Below are 14164 nucleotides of genomic sequence, written 5' to 3' on the forward strand. Positions count from 1 at the left end.
CCCTGTCACCAGGTGGTGCTGAAGCAGCCAGATGAACAGACTCCAAAAAGGCAGGGGGGAAATAATCTTTATGCATTTATAATGAATGCAGAGGAAAACAATTCCCCTGGCTCCCCCTTTGCCTCCCCCCAGCGCAGACTGACACAGCCCTGAGATTGCACGGGGCTGCTAGCAATGGGAGCCCGATACAATGCAGGAACCCAGATCGAAGTGGCGCAACACCAGCCACGCGTAAGGGCCCACGTGCATAATGCTAAAAGCTGACCAGCCTAGGCCGCCGAGGGCAGCCAGGGTTCTGTAGTCGGAGGGATTAGTCTGGTGCTTTGCTTCTGGGGTTCATAATACCGTGTGCTGCTGGATGTCTCCGTTTCACACCTATTGTCAGTCACGCTGAGGGCAGAGTCCCACCTGCTGCATCTTCCTCCTCCCCAGCCCACGAGCGAGAGCCCCTCTCCACGCAGGCCCAGCACTTACACAGGACAAATCGTCTCCGACAGCCCTCGGCCACACCCAGAAACCCGCTCGCCCAAGGGGAAGGGGGAGACCAGGGCATGATGCATGTTACACTGCCCCACCAGCACGGCTGCAGACTGGGGACTGCTCTGCCACACCAGTGTGTGCGGGGGGAGGGACTGTGCTAACGGCTCCCCCTGGCCACGCATCTCCAGACCCATCCCGGGGGCTGTTTCCGTCAATCCCCAGCAGAAGGCTCTGCAGTGACAGCGGTGGAAGGCAAAGGCCTCTGCGAGATTCTGCCGCTGGCCCTGCCAAGGTGCCCGTCTCGAAGGCAGAGCGGGGAGCTCCGTCTCTAGGAGGGTCCTTGGGTTCTGCTGTGATTACCAACAAGGGGGCGAGGCCGTGCTGATTACAAGGGGGTTTTCAGTGGGGCTGGAGCCCAGCTGGGACCTCGCCAGACCCATTGCACATGGCCCCCCGAGGTGCCTTCCGAGGGGGGCGCTCAGCCACTGACTTGCAGTTTTTCATCCCAGATAAAATCAGTCAGTTGTTAGCCACCCCCCTGCCCTACCTTCCCCTTTGCCAACAACAGCTAACGAGGGGAGCGTGACCACACAGATTAACGCCAGAACACTGCACTCTAATGGCGCTCCACAGCCTCCCCTACCCCCCTCCGGGCCAGGCCTGGAGAGAGCCTTGATTTCCAATTCAAATCCAGCTCTGCCTCCGCGCACATTAAACATGTCTTCCTGCCTAATTTCATACATATGAATGGGGATGGAAATGGAGCCCTCTTTTCTTAGATTATTAAAATGGAGCTAGAACGAGGGGGGAGATTTCACCCCCACACACCCTTTATTATGGAGATTAGCGCCGAGGTTTGAGGCTGGCTCGCTTGGCGGCTGCAGAGTCTATGGGCAGGAAAATCCACCTCTCTCAGCCTGCACCAAATCCCTCCTCAGACACGCAGAGGGGTGTGTGTGTTGGGGCATCTGCCATCCGGGCCGGTTTGTGGGGAGGAAGCTACTGGTCCCCCAGCTGTCTGAGCAGGTTACTGGGGAAAAGGCAGGAGAAGGGAGTTTCTGGATTAAAAGGCATGGGGCCAAAGCCCGCATGGAACATATGGGTCACGGACGCCCCTGTCCTAGCAGCACCTGACTGCAGCCGCCCTGCTCTGACCCAGTGGCACTGCAGCAAACTAGGAAGGTTGGACACCCCCCGACCCCTGCAATTGCGATCATGGTGCAGGACCCAGTTCCAGCACAGCTGTGGGGACTGGGCAGGCGGGGAGATGGGGCCTGACCCATCGGCGGGAACAACACTAGAGTTTTGGGCCTTTCCAGGGTGGAAAACCAATATGAAACCGTGGTTGGCTCCCACGTGGCCTGGGAGCTGAACCATGCCAAGGCTGCCATGTTACAAGAGGGTCCCACACAACCCAGTAAGAGAACTGTGGCATGGAGGGGCCCCGAGGCAGGGAACTTCAGCACTGTTTCCTTAGGCGAGAGGGCAGCACGAACACCGGGGGGCAGGGAGGGGAGGGATTCTCAAATGTCAGAGCCGGCACTGAGCTGCCTGGCTGGAGATACAGCTTCAGACTCCAGCCCCCCTTGGGAGAAAGGCCACAGGGGGAGGGCAGTGCCCAGGGACAGCAATAACCACAGCTCTTGAGGTTAATGGGCTTCCTGTCCCATGTTCCGCAGTGGGTTGTGGGACAGGGCTGGGGTACAGAGATCACCGAGTACATAGCAAAGCGCACAGTTCTGGTGCAAGGCGAGGCATAACACTGCCCTGTCACCCACCCCCAGCAAGCCTGCAGCTTTCCTGGGGGTCTGCTGCCTGCTACCCCACAGGGCTCAGTCTGTACACAAGATCCCCTCTGTGGCTGCCCCTCGGCCCTCCCAACCCTGATCGCCCTCCAAACCAGCGCCTTGGGGAAGGCGTATGCCTGCACCTGGCAGCCTGGCCTGGCCCCTTCAGCAGATGCCTCTCCCAGGCATTAGCAATTCTGGGGACTCCCGTGGCTCCGGTCTCCCCGGCTCTCTCAAGCAACCTGCCTTTCGATCTTGCTCCCTGGGACATGTAGTGTCCGACCGGGCACCACCAATAGCATTTTCACCAATTACTTGTTTCCGCATCAGCGTTCGGTGAGTGTGGAATGTGATTGATTGGAACCAGCGTGTAAAAGGAAAGCCAGAATTAACTAACTCCCTCGGGAAGCTGCTAGGAAGTTGCTTCTGTCATTGAATGCTGCATCCTTTCACATGATTAAGAGTATTAGGAAACACACTGGGTCCTAGATGAATAAACCTGTTACACTCCCATCAACAACATGTCTTAAAATGGCTCTTGGGGCTTTATTGGGGAGTGAGGCAGGCTTACGTACACACACAGAAGCAGTTGTTAGACTTCAGTGAGGTGAGTATTATTCTGAGCTGATCCCCTTGCAATCCCAGAATACGCACAACAAAGAATCACCTGTCAAATGCCGAACACATAATCTATTCCAAGGAGGCTCAAAAGCCTCACTTCCATAGGTGTGTCAGCAAGTCATTTGTTTGGGAATCTTGCGTCACACACACACACACACCCACACACACACCCCTGCTGCTTTAAGGGTAGGCTTGTCTACACAGAGACATTGACCTGTATAGCTACAGTGGAAGAAAGACACTGTTACAGCTTGGGCCAGCGTAACCCCTGGCTTAGAACAGAGTGTCCTGTGCACACAAGCCCTGTGTTATGAATCTGTTTACACACAGAGCAGACAGACAGGCCCAGTCTGAAGGACTTGTTTCAGAGCTGGAGAACTACAAAACGAGATTAACACAAGTCCCTAAGAGAGAGCACAGTGTCGTCAGTCTGCACTGCACTGAACGCTAAAGGTTTGCCAGTCCCTGCAGATTTTAAGATGTGGTGCAGAGAAACCTCCAGGCTCGGTTTGCAAAGTGTCTGAGTGGGTGCTCTTATTTCTGCATCCTCTGATAACAGTCTGTGAGTGCAGGAGTCATTGGTTTAGGCACTACATTCAGCTTGGTCACCATTACGTAGGGTGCCGTAGCGAAGCAAAGACTCACCGGCGCAGCGCCTCCTGCTGGTCGTCTTAGAATTAGCTCTTTTCCAGCTTCAGAGCACCCTCTGCTGGCCGGTGGCTTGCCTGCCTCAGGCTGGTGCCCCTTTACCTCAGGGTTCTGCCCCAGCTGTACCCCCACTCTCTGGGTCTCCCCTCCCAGGGAACCACCCAACCCTCTAAACCCACCTCACCTCAGTGGCTACTGCCAGTCGTTATCTAGCCCCCGCTCCCTGGGGCAGACGCAGGCTGTAAATCACTCATCATCGGCAAGGGGTTTGGAGCAGCTGCCTCTGCCTATCTCTGGGCTGCCCCTCTGCAGCCCCAGTACCTTCCTTAGGCCTTGCACAAGGCCTCAGCCTGGGAGTTACCAAGCTGGAGCTCCCCAGCTCCTCTTGCCCTTTTCCCCAGCACTGCTCTGCCTCAAGTACCCTACTCCCAGGCAGCCAGGTCCTTCTCTCTCCAGCGCTAGAGAGAGACTCCTCTGCCTCCTGGCCCCACAGCCCTTTGATCAGGGCCAGCTGGGCTCTGATTGGCATGGCCCCAGCTGTGGCTGCTTCCCCAATCAGTCTAGCCAAGTATCTTAATGAGTAAAACCTGTAACTCCCAGGATGGACTGCAAATTCCTAGGGCTCAATGAACTTTGTGCATAGCTACTGCAGCTCTCTCTAATGGGAATCTAGCATGTGGCTATTGGATTCCCTGCTTAGGAAATGATGAGAGAACCTATGGACAAAGGAATGTTTTCTGTGCCAGGTAATGAAGGACAGTGCTTGACTTCACAGATGTTTTCACAGTGATCTAAGATGTTGGATTTATAGCTGAACGATCCTATATAGGACCAATACATGTAATACACACACGCACACGCTCATCTCCACTAAATGCAGTACACAGTTACAATTGTTATTAGACACTCAAAAGAGTGAGGAAAGTCAAAGGTGGCAGCAGGTGTACGGACTTATCACGAGCATGGGGTTCATGCCAATGTCTGCGTGTAATGAGGATGACTTACTGTTGCCGTGGGAATCATAACTCGGAATGTCTTGACTTTTTATATATGCAAATCTCAACCTCCGTGTTGCACTGACAGGTTTATTTATTTTTGCATTTACTTTCGCTCATTCTTAAACAAATATAGAACAGGAAGAGAGGCCTATGTTTGTGCAAATGTGCGTCATGAGTTGAATGAATGACTATTCAAATGAAGGTAGTAATGTTCAATTGGACGCTCTCAGACGTCTGTGTGATTTGACTGTCCGACAATATTTGATCTCAAGACTGACGTACAGGTAAGTGCGTTTGTTTTACTACAGACAGACCCACACAAACTCAATGGCAACCCAGGTGGAACTGTGCAAGAGAGGGAAAGATGGGCTTGTTAAAAGACATGGTATTACCATAGCATCTAGACGTCAAAACTGCAGCTTCATTGTGCTGCCCAGACAGACACACAATAAGAGACCATCCGTGCCTTAAAGAACCTACAATCTAAACAGACAAGACAGTCACGTGGTGGGAGGGGAAACTGAGGCACGGAGCGGGGCAGGCACTTTCATAAGGTCACCCATCAGGTCGTTAGCAGATGGGAGCAGAACCCAGGACTCCAGGTGGCAGGCCAGGCTCTACGCACAAGACTGCACTGCTTCCCAGCAGCATGGCGATCTGGGTTCTGTTACCAGCTTTGCTACCGACCACGTCTGTGACTTTGAGCCAGTCACTTTCCCTTTCTGCACCTTGGTTTCCCCCTCAGGATAATGGGGCAGTAATGCTGAGCTACCTCTCGGCGTGGGTGTGCAGCTGGATCCATTCGCATTGGCAGGGCCCAGGGACCTGGCACGTAGGGCAGAGGCCGAGTGTTGTTATTAACATGCATGCACCCAGGGAAGCCCTATACCAAATGAACTGGCCTAGTTACACATTCCACCACAAACTCAAAGCTCAGCCAGTATTGGGGAAGGTTCATGGATCGAGGAAGCCTGGGCCAGCCCCCTGACCCGATCCAGGACCAGTTCAGAGCTTGGGGTAAAAACCCCATCCCATTTGCAGCAGCACGTGGCTCTAAGTCATAAAGCCAAGCACATCTCAGTGGCTTTGACTGAGTTTTGGGTCTTCTGTTCCCAGAACCTCAGGGGAGCGAACCCCACACCGAGCAGAACCCCCAGGAAATACTCGCGCCTCTTCCCCAGCATGACGGTGCCCAATTCTGTCCAGCATTGGCCTTCAGCATAACCGGTCACTGCTCACACAGACCCTGCCACTGCTCTCCCCCAACGCCCATTCCACACACGACCTCTGTCCTGCCACTTCCAGACCAGCCCCATCAGGTGGCGCTGTCTCCTCCTGCAAAGCCAACACCAAGGAGCTTTGCAGAAGGAAGAGCCCGGGAGAAGCGGCGCACTCCCGTTCTGAAGGCTCACGCCACAATTCGCCCGGCCTTTAGTTATTTATTGATTTTTTATATGCAGCATGTTTTTAATATTTCTAATCCAATTATAACCAAATTTATCAACAGAGTCCATTGAAGTGAAAGGCTGCTGGCTGGGGAGATTTGCTTGTAATTACTTTCATGCTTTTAATTAATTGTAAGTGAGGTTTCCATTCCCCCTCACCCCCAGTCTGCAGCTGTTTCAACATATAATTCACTAGATGAATCAGAGCAGAAAGGAAGCTTCGGAAAGCCAGGAAATTCCTAGAGCTCTCTAGCCGTCCAAGATCTGCTGGGAAGGGGAGATGCAGGTAGGAGATGAGCACTAGTCACTCAGGGTCCAAGCTTCGTAGACGCCAGGCAGCCAGAAATAGCAATTAGCGGCTTGGCTTTTGCAAGCTGCTTCAGTCCCAGGATCTTGTAAAAACACTTAACAAGCCATTTAATTGAGACTTGCAGCCCCCCTGCAAGGTTGGGAAGCGTCACCCTTACAGACGGGGAAAGTGAGGCACGCAGACTAAATAATTTAGCAGGTCAGTGGCAAAGATGGAAGTAAAAGCCAGGAGTCCTCTTGGCTCCCAGTTCTTAGCCCTAAGCCATAGACTGACGTTCCTTCTCAGAGCCAGGACTCGCCATTCCCCTGCTCTAACCACTAGACTACATTCACCTCCTGAAGTTGGCTGTAGAACCAGGAGACCCTGACTCTGACCCTGACCACCATGGGAGCCATGCAAGGGTCTCCTTTGAAACAAGGACGCACGCCATTGCACCTTCTGTAACAGACTCATCATTAATCCTCAGAAGGCCAATCCGGATCTCCAGAAGCTAAGCCCTAACGTGCTAGCATCTGGAGCTCCAAAGCCACTAGCCCTTCCCTCTTTGAGACCACGTGCCTCCATCTGGCTTTGCAGCCCCAGTGGCGAAGCAGACCCAGCTGCTCACACATGGCAGTCCACCCCCAGCCTCTCCCAGAAAACTTAGCAATATCAAGTTCAGACACAGAATCTGCCATCTCCCCAGCCCCTTCCTGAGAAGGGCATGCAGAATCCCCAGAATTTATGCCACTTCCTCCCCTCCCTTGGCCGTGGCTGTGGAGCACAAGCCATGCAGAGCAGAAGCCCCGCTTAAAAGAGGGAATCTCAGCACCCTAAACCCTGACACTCAATATCACAACCCTACAGCTGTCCAGCCACACAGAGCTCCTGACGCTCTCCAGTCCCTTGCCCTTCCCTGCCTCACCTCTGATGGAGCTGCCGCCGTTGTCCCCAGGAATCCAGGCCAACGTGATGGATGAAGCGGAGGTTTTAGATACAGTCAAGCGCGGCTGGTCCGGGGGAACTAGATCAAACAAACAGCACAAAGTCACTGAGCACATTTCACACTGGAACCAGAGCCAGACATCTGCACCTTTATAGGGTTAATTTCAAATACAAGTCCCGTGCCCACGGACAGCTTTGTGCACTGAGCCCCGTGTGCCCAGGGATGGCCCTCTATCCTTTCATCCTGTTGGGAAGAGACATGGAGCTTCCCAGCTTCACCACAGTGTGGAGAAAAAAATCTAATGGTTGGATCTTTGAGGTTCAGAATTTGGAGGCAGTTTACAAGGCGTTCAGCAAAACCGAACAGGGAGGGAAATTTTTGCATGGGAGTTTTTTTAATTCAATGTTTCAAACATCCCCTGGCAACCCAAACAACAGCCTTGGTTTAATGCACAAGAGCGGAGAGCAAGATGGTCCTGGAACAGAAAACAAAACAATCCCGTCTCACCTCCCTGCTCCAGAATGAGTGAAAAGCAAAGTGTAACAACAGCATCACTAGCAACAGGTCAACCAGACCCCACCCTCCCAGTGCACACAACTTCATGGCTTCATTTGCATCGACACAGGGAAGGAAACGCCTGGGACTCAGACACTGAGCTGCTTCTGCTCTCACAGAGGCATCACACGGATGTAACTCCATAGACTCCGGGGGGGCTCGGCTGGATGGACACACCAGGCAATGAGAGACCAGAACCAGTCCAATCGGTACATTGATGGTGTGGGCACTTTCACTGGGCGAAGCGGTGTTCGGATGGGCTTGTGGAAAACGATTCTCAGGCCCACGGACAAAACTCATTTAATTGTACAACAAAACTTGACTCATGACAAAGTGCGATTGGCTTCGGGCCACATTAGTTTATATAAAAGGGAAGGCTGCCCCGTCGGGGAACAGAAACAACTGCATGTGACGTAAGTGGCCCATCACAGAGCTCCAACAACCAATTCCAAGCTCTGATGAGCTGAATGAACAACCCCAGTGGCCGAGATGCGGCAGCAGAAAATCTCTGTCCGGCCATTTCCAGCAACAAGCAGATTTGTAATGATGGGCAAAGGCAGAGCCGGGCCGAGCACGCCAGGCTGCCACAGCCCTTACCTTGCACCAGCAGGTTGATGATGATGGTATCGAAGCCCCAGGTGTTGGTGGCGGTGCAGGTGTAATACCCAGAATCCTCTGCTTTCACCGAGCGCAGGACCAGTGTGCCGTTGGCCTGGATCAGCCGGTGCCCATCCACCGCCACCGGGATGGCAGAATCCTCACTGCAAGGAACAAGAAATGCCAGCAGCTCATCAGCATAAATCGCTACTCGCGCCTCCCAGCAGCAAGCAGCTCCCAGCGCTTAGATGGGGCTCCAGAGCGTGTTGCTCAGATGGCGTGTAGCGCTGCCCGGCCGCTCGTCCATTCCACAGGCCAACGGCCAGGCAGCGCCCCCAAGTGAAAGGTCAGCTCCTCCAGGGACAAGAACCTTGGGAGCTTTTCCCTTTTGCCACCTCCCTGCCACAGGATCAGGGCTCCTCCTGAGAGGCTGCACGGTGGGGAAAAGGTAGGCTTTAGTTACCTGTCCTTGGTCCATTTAATGGCAGGGGCCGGCTCCCCAACCGAATTGCACGGCAGCCTCACGTCCTTCATCCACGGAGTGGTGACGGTGCCGCCGAAGGAAATGATCTTGGCTGGGGCTGTGGGGGGAAGGGAATGTCAGTCTGGCCGGACGAGCCACGCACACAGAGCCTTCCTATCCCACCAGTACAGACCCCACCCTGCTGCACCAGGGGCTGAGATTCACCACCTTTGTCGATGCCACAGAACCTGCTCCAAGCCATCGGGCAGACGGAGTAGCCGGCGCATCGCGAGGTGCTGGCTATGGCGAGTCCTGGAGACGAGGGGCCAACCCAGAGCCAGCACCAGGGCACGTGTCAAACCCGAGCCTGGATCCAGAGTGTGCAGTGGGCCCCCCAGCCTCTACACTGAGCCCAATCTAAATGCCAGATGACCTTGCCCCTCCCCCCAGGACTCTGTTACCCAGAGAGAGACCCCAGCTCCCCTCCAATCAGCCCCACTGCCCCCTGCCCCACCCCATCTGCCCACCCCACCCCACAGGCCCTGCCGCACCTTTCCCAGCAGGCTCAATGGTGACCTTTTCACTGATGTTGCCGCGTCCCGCCGAGGTCACGGCCGCCACCCACAGCATGTACTGCTGCCCGCGGTTGAGGTGGGCGATGCGGTAGAAGAGTTGCTCGGGGCTGGTTTCATACTCGCTGGGGGCCTGGCGGGGGGAAGGAGGGGATGCAGCTGGTTAATCAGGACAAGGTGAACCCCCTTTCATGCACCTCTTCCTGCCCAGGCTTTGATGCAGCTACCAACACCCCCCCACACACTTCCCCCCGCCCCAGTACAGCCATACTAGTCATAGCAACAGTCTGGGCAACCTAACCCCTGCTCGGACAAGTCCTGGCTTTAAGGGACCACCCCAGATTATCCTTGTGTGAGGCCACCATCTCGGGTGACCCCAACGATCAGACAGGGACCCGCAGAGATAAACGCTGGAGCTTTTGCTAATGAGCAGACTCCACTGTTGGGGCGGACCAACCCACAGAGATCGGGCACAGAGGGACACACCTACATTTAGGGAGTGGGCAGGCCGGCACTCCAGGCAGGGCTATTTGCCAGGGAAGTTGCCCAGAGAAGTGGTGGAAGCCCCAGCATTTTGGGTATTTTTATCTAGATTAAGCAAATTGTTATGTGTTATTATTTACTACAGTGCTTTTCACTATCTTTGAAGGGGGGGCCACTTTGGGGGAAAAAACTTCAATGTGAGAGCCGTATGGGGGCCGAGGGGTTCGGAGTGTGGGAGGTGGCCCAGGGTAGGGCAGAGGGTGGGGTGTGGGGGTGAGGGCTCTGGCTGGGGGTGAAGGCTGTAGGGTGGAGCTGGGGCAGAGGGGTTTGGGGTGTGGGAGGGGCTCAGGGCTGGGGCAGAGGGTTGGGATGTGGGGGGAAAGGGAAAAGGGGGAGGGCTCTGGCTGGGGGTGAGGGAGGGGCTCAGGGCTGGGCCAGAGGGATATGGGGTGGGGCCAGGGATGAGGGGTTCAGGAGGGGGCTCAGGGCTGGGGCAGAGGGTTGGGATGTGGGGTGGGGCCAGGGATGAGGGGTTCAGGAGGGGGCTCAGGGCTGGGGCAGAGGGTTGGGATGCAGGGGGAAGGGGGAAGGGCTCTGGCTGGGGCAGAGGGGTTTGGAGTGTGGGAGGGGCTCAGGGCTGGGGCAGAGGGTTGGGATGTGGGGTGGGGGAGGGAGGAGGGCTCTGGGGTGGGTCTGGGGATGAGGAGTTTGGGGTACAGGCAGGCTGCCCAGGGGCTGGGGCCAGAGGACTCCCCCCAGCCCTCTCCCTGCCGGCAGCAGCTAGTTCCGGGGAAGGGGCCTCTCTCCCCCTTGTCGGCAGCAGGGAGCTCCAGGCCGGGGGAGAGGCACACAGCAGCCCCCTGCAAGCCCCAACTTGCTCCCCTCCCAGTTCCTGCCCACCCCCCACCTCTCTCCTCTCCAGGTCCCTGCCACGTGGCCCTTTAGAGCGGCTGCATGGCTAGTTATAGCGAGCTGCGCGGCCGCACAGCTTGGAGGGAACTTAGCGCACTTAGGCTCGATGGGAGCCGCCACTGGCTCGCGGGCCTTGCAGTGCAGAACACTGATTTATTACCTGAATTATCGTAGCAAATGGCCCATGACCCCATTGTGCTAGGCGCTGTATGCACAGGGAATAAAGAGACAGGCCCTGCCCATGCCCCTGCCCTAGTCTATGCCATCTCTACCATTAACCACTCCTGGCTAATGTCCCATGTAAGGGACAGCCCCAAATCCCTGCCTTTGTATCTCCTCTGAACAACCCGGGAATAGCAACACTTGCTTCTCCAGCCCCATGACGCACCCAAACCACCCTGTAGTTCAGTTAACAGCACAGCTGCAGGGGCTGGGGGCGCTGCCCTCACAGGTGTTCCCCTTACCTTGCGCTCTGATGGGCTGGGAGCACAGAGCGCCGTTTGGATGGGAGCAGGGCAGCAGCAGCTGCTTCTGGGGACTTCCAATAAAAGTCAACGTTCAGTGGTCCAGCGCCTCTCCCCATTGTCTGCATATGTCCCCAAGGAGGGAGGATTATAGCAGGCAGGAGAGACATGGGAAGGTGGGTGTGGTCGACCTCCGGAAACACACCAGAGGAAACGCTGGTATATTTCAGGTTTCAGAGTAACAGCCGTGTATGTATGTGTGTATATATATCTCCTCAATATATGTTCCATTCTATATGCATCCGAAGAAGTGGGCTGTAGTCCACGAAAGCTTATGCTCTAATAAATTTGTTAGTCTCTAAGGTGCCACAAGTATTCCTGGTATATTTCAGAAGACTCATGATTTTTATATAAAGGGAAGCTAGCAAAATCTGCAACCCCCCCATCAACCTCCCCCACCACCACATCCCCTTCCTCTGCCGAGGGTCCATCAGCCCGAGGAGGTAGAAGGGTAGAGATGAGAGAGCCACCCCCCGCCCTCACAATCACTGGAGAGGCCAGGTACACTCAGAGCAGCTCGCTCGCTCTGTGTTGCTTTGCTTGGCTCTAGTTTCTGAAAGCCAATTCAGCGTCGTTTGGCATTTCTCAATGCCAGTGTAAACTGGCTGGTGTCGTCACTTCTCCAGGGAGCCCAGTTCCGAGGTTCGGGAACAGATGGCGGCATCGGTGTGATGTGTTCCAGCGATATCGCACTTCTGAGCGTCCACGATCCCGCCTGCCGATCTACAGCAGGAGCAGGGCAGGCTGGGAGGGCAGGAGCCCATGATGGCCCGATGAAAAAAACCCCAACAATTTGCTTTGTGGCTGCTCAGTGTGAAAAAATGCAACAACACACTCACCTCATCCAGCCCAAAATTCAATATCAAAAATACTGACCCCATGTAATGGCTCCCCACACCTCCCACACTCAATTCTTCGTCTCCCTCCCACTGGCTGTGCTGCACAGGGCCCTTCCTCACTCACCTCTCTGCAGAGCGTGCAAAGATGCTGGAGCCCAGAGACAGGTTTATTTCCAATAAATAAATGCATAAAGTCACCCCACCCCTAAACCCACTCCACTCTCATAACGAGCTACCCCAGTTCAACCATTAACTGCCTCATTCGCATTTAGGACTAGCCCTGCTCCCGCGCCCTTGGGACATCCAACAGACCAGAGAAGAAAAACTCAGTACCAAGCCAGGTTTCCACTTGTTCTCTCCCACGCAACAGACCATTGGAAAGGAAATCAGCAGAGCAACATAGCAACCACAGGACTCGCTGTTGCACACAAGAGAACCATTTGGTAGCAGCAACTTCCAGGAATTGAGGGCACTAAAGAATTGAGGACAATCTGTGGCAAGAGGCATTCCTGATCTTGCGGGAAGGGAGGAGGAGAGAAGAGATGGGGAGTTGCTCTCATTACTAGTAGCAGTACTATGGTGCACCGAGCAGCTCCGACCGAGATCAGGGCCCACTGGGCTAGGTGCTGTAGAGTAAGAGGGAATCACTGCCCCGAAGAGCTTATAGTCTAAATAGACAAGACAGACCAAGGGTGGGAATGGGACGAACACAGGGACAGAGCTGGTATTTGAGATCAAGGCTCCTGACTCCCAGAGCAGTGCCTTATCTACCGGGCCACACTGTCTCCCTCTCCAATTCTTCCCTGAGGGAGGGCTTGGAGAAGAGCAGAATCACTTTTGTAGGCAGCCCCTGGCACTAAGGATGCATGAGCCACCAGAAGGGTGACAAACTATGGCTGGACCAGGGGTAACAGAGATCCTTGATGAGGAGCCTCATGGAACGCAGCGGCTGTTATCCTGTGCTCAGACAATGCAGCCAGCGCGTTACAGCCGCTGCTCCCGGCAGTGATAACAGGGAGAACTTACAGGAAATCCGGCGTGCAGAGGCTCCAAGAGATCTATGGCCACATGCAATGTTAGTCTTGGTCACCAATGAACCCCCAGGCACTAACACTCAGGCCCTCCGCTTCACAAAAACTACATGCCGCTGACACTAGAGCTCAACGAGAATCTCTGGCTTTTACATCGCTAGGGACGTTTCTCCCATTTGTGGGTGAGGCAGATGAGGGCAGAGGCACATACACACACGACCACGTGCAATGGATACGAAAGCCATTGACTCTGGAGCAGTGAACCTGCTCCAGAAAAGCCCCCTAATGAACATGGACTGTGTAACGGAGCAAAGACTCACCAGCGCAGTGCCTCCTGCTGGTCGTCTTGGGAATTAGCTCAACTCCAGCTCCGGAGCACCCTCTGCAGGCTGGTGTCTCGCCTGCCACTGGCCCCGTGTCCCTCCCAGAACCCGGTGCCCTTTACCTCGGGGTTCTGCCCCAACAGTACCCCCACGCTCTGGGTCTCCCCTTCCAGGACAACCCCCAACCCTTTAAACCCACCTTGCCTCAGTGGCTACTGCCAGTCATTATCTAGCCCCCGCTCGCTGGGGCAGACGCAGTCTGTAATGGCCATTCATCGTTGGCAAGGGGTAGGATCTGCTGCCTTGGCCTATTCCCAGGCTGTATCTCTGCAGCCCCAGTACCTCTGTAGGCCTTCACCAAGGCCTGCAGCCTGGGGTTTTACCAGCTCCCTTGCCCTTCTCCCCAACAGTGCTCTGCTTCGGTACCTTGTTCCCAGGCAGCCAGCCCTGCCCACTCCAGGGCTAGAGAGAGACTCCTACAGCTCCTGGCCCACAGCCCTCTTATCAGGGCCAGCTGTGGCTGCCTCCCCAATCAGCCTAGCTTAGCTGCTTTTAACCCCTGTTCTCCAGGAGTGGGGCAGCCGCCCCACTACAGACTGGCACAGACTTCCTGAAACCAGAGGGGGCTGAGTGCCAAGTTGGGCTAGAAGG

The 14164-nt window shown here is 55.2% G+C and overlaps 1 protein-coding gene across 2 annotated transcripts in view; it reads right to left on the reverse strand.

Annotated features, from left to right (window-relative positions):
* DSCAML1 (DS cell adhesion molecule like 1) overlaps positions 1–14164 on the reverse strand; it is a 289234-nt gene that overhangs the window by 22491 nt on the left and 252579 nt on the right. For both annotated transcript variants that reach the window (XM_005299759.5, XM_065569156.1), the window contains exons 21-24: positions 9381–9534; positions 8830–8947; positions 8367–8530; positions 7194–7292 (exon numbers count right to left, since the gene is read on the reverse strand). In XM_005299759.5, the coding sequence (XP_005299816.1) occupies positions 7194–7292; positions 8367–8530; positions 8830–8947; positions 9381–9534 (535 nt within the window). The remainder of the gene's footprint in view (positions 1–7193; positions 7293–8366; positions 8531–8829; positions 8948–9380; positions 9535–14164) is intronic.

This window comes from Chrysemys picta, chromosome 16 (genome assembly GCF_011386835.1).
Source record: "Chrysemys picta bellii isolate R12L10 chromosome 16, ASM1138683v2, whole genome shotgun sequence".
NCBI classification, from domain to species: domain Eukaryota; kingdom Metazoa; phylum Chordata; order Testudines; family Emydidae; genus Chrysemys; species Chrysemys picta.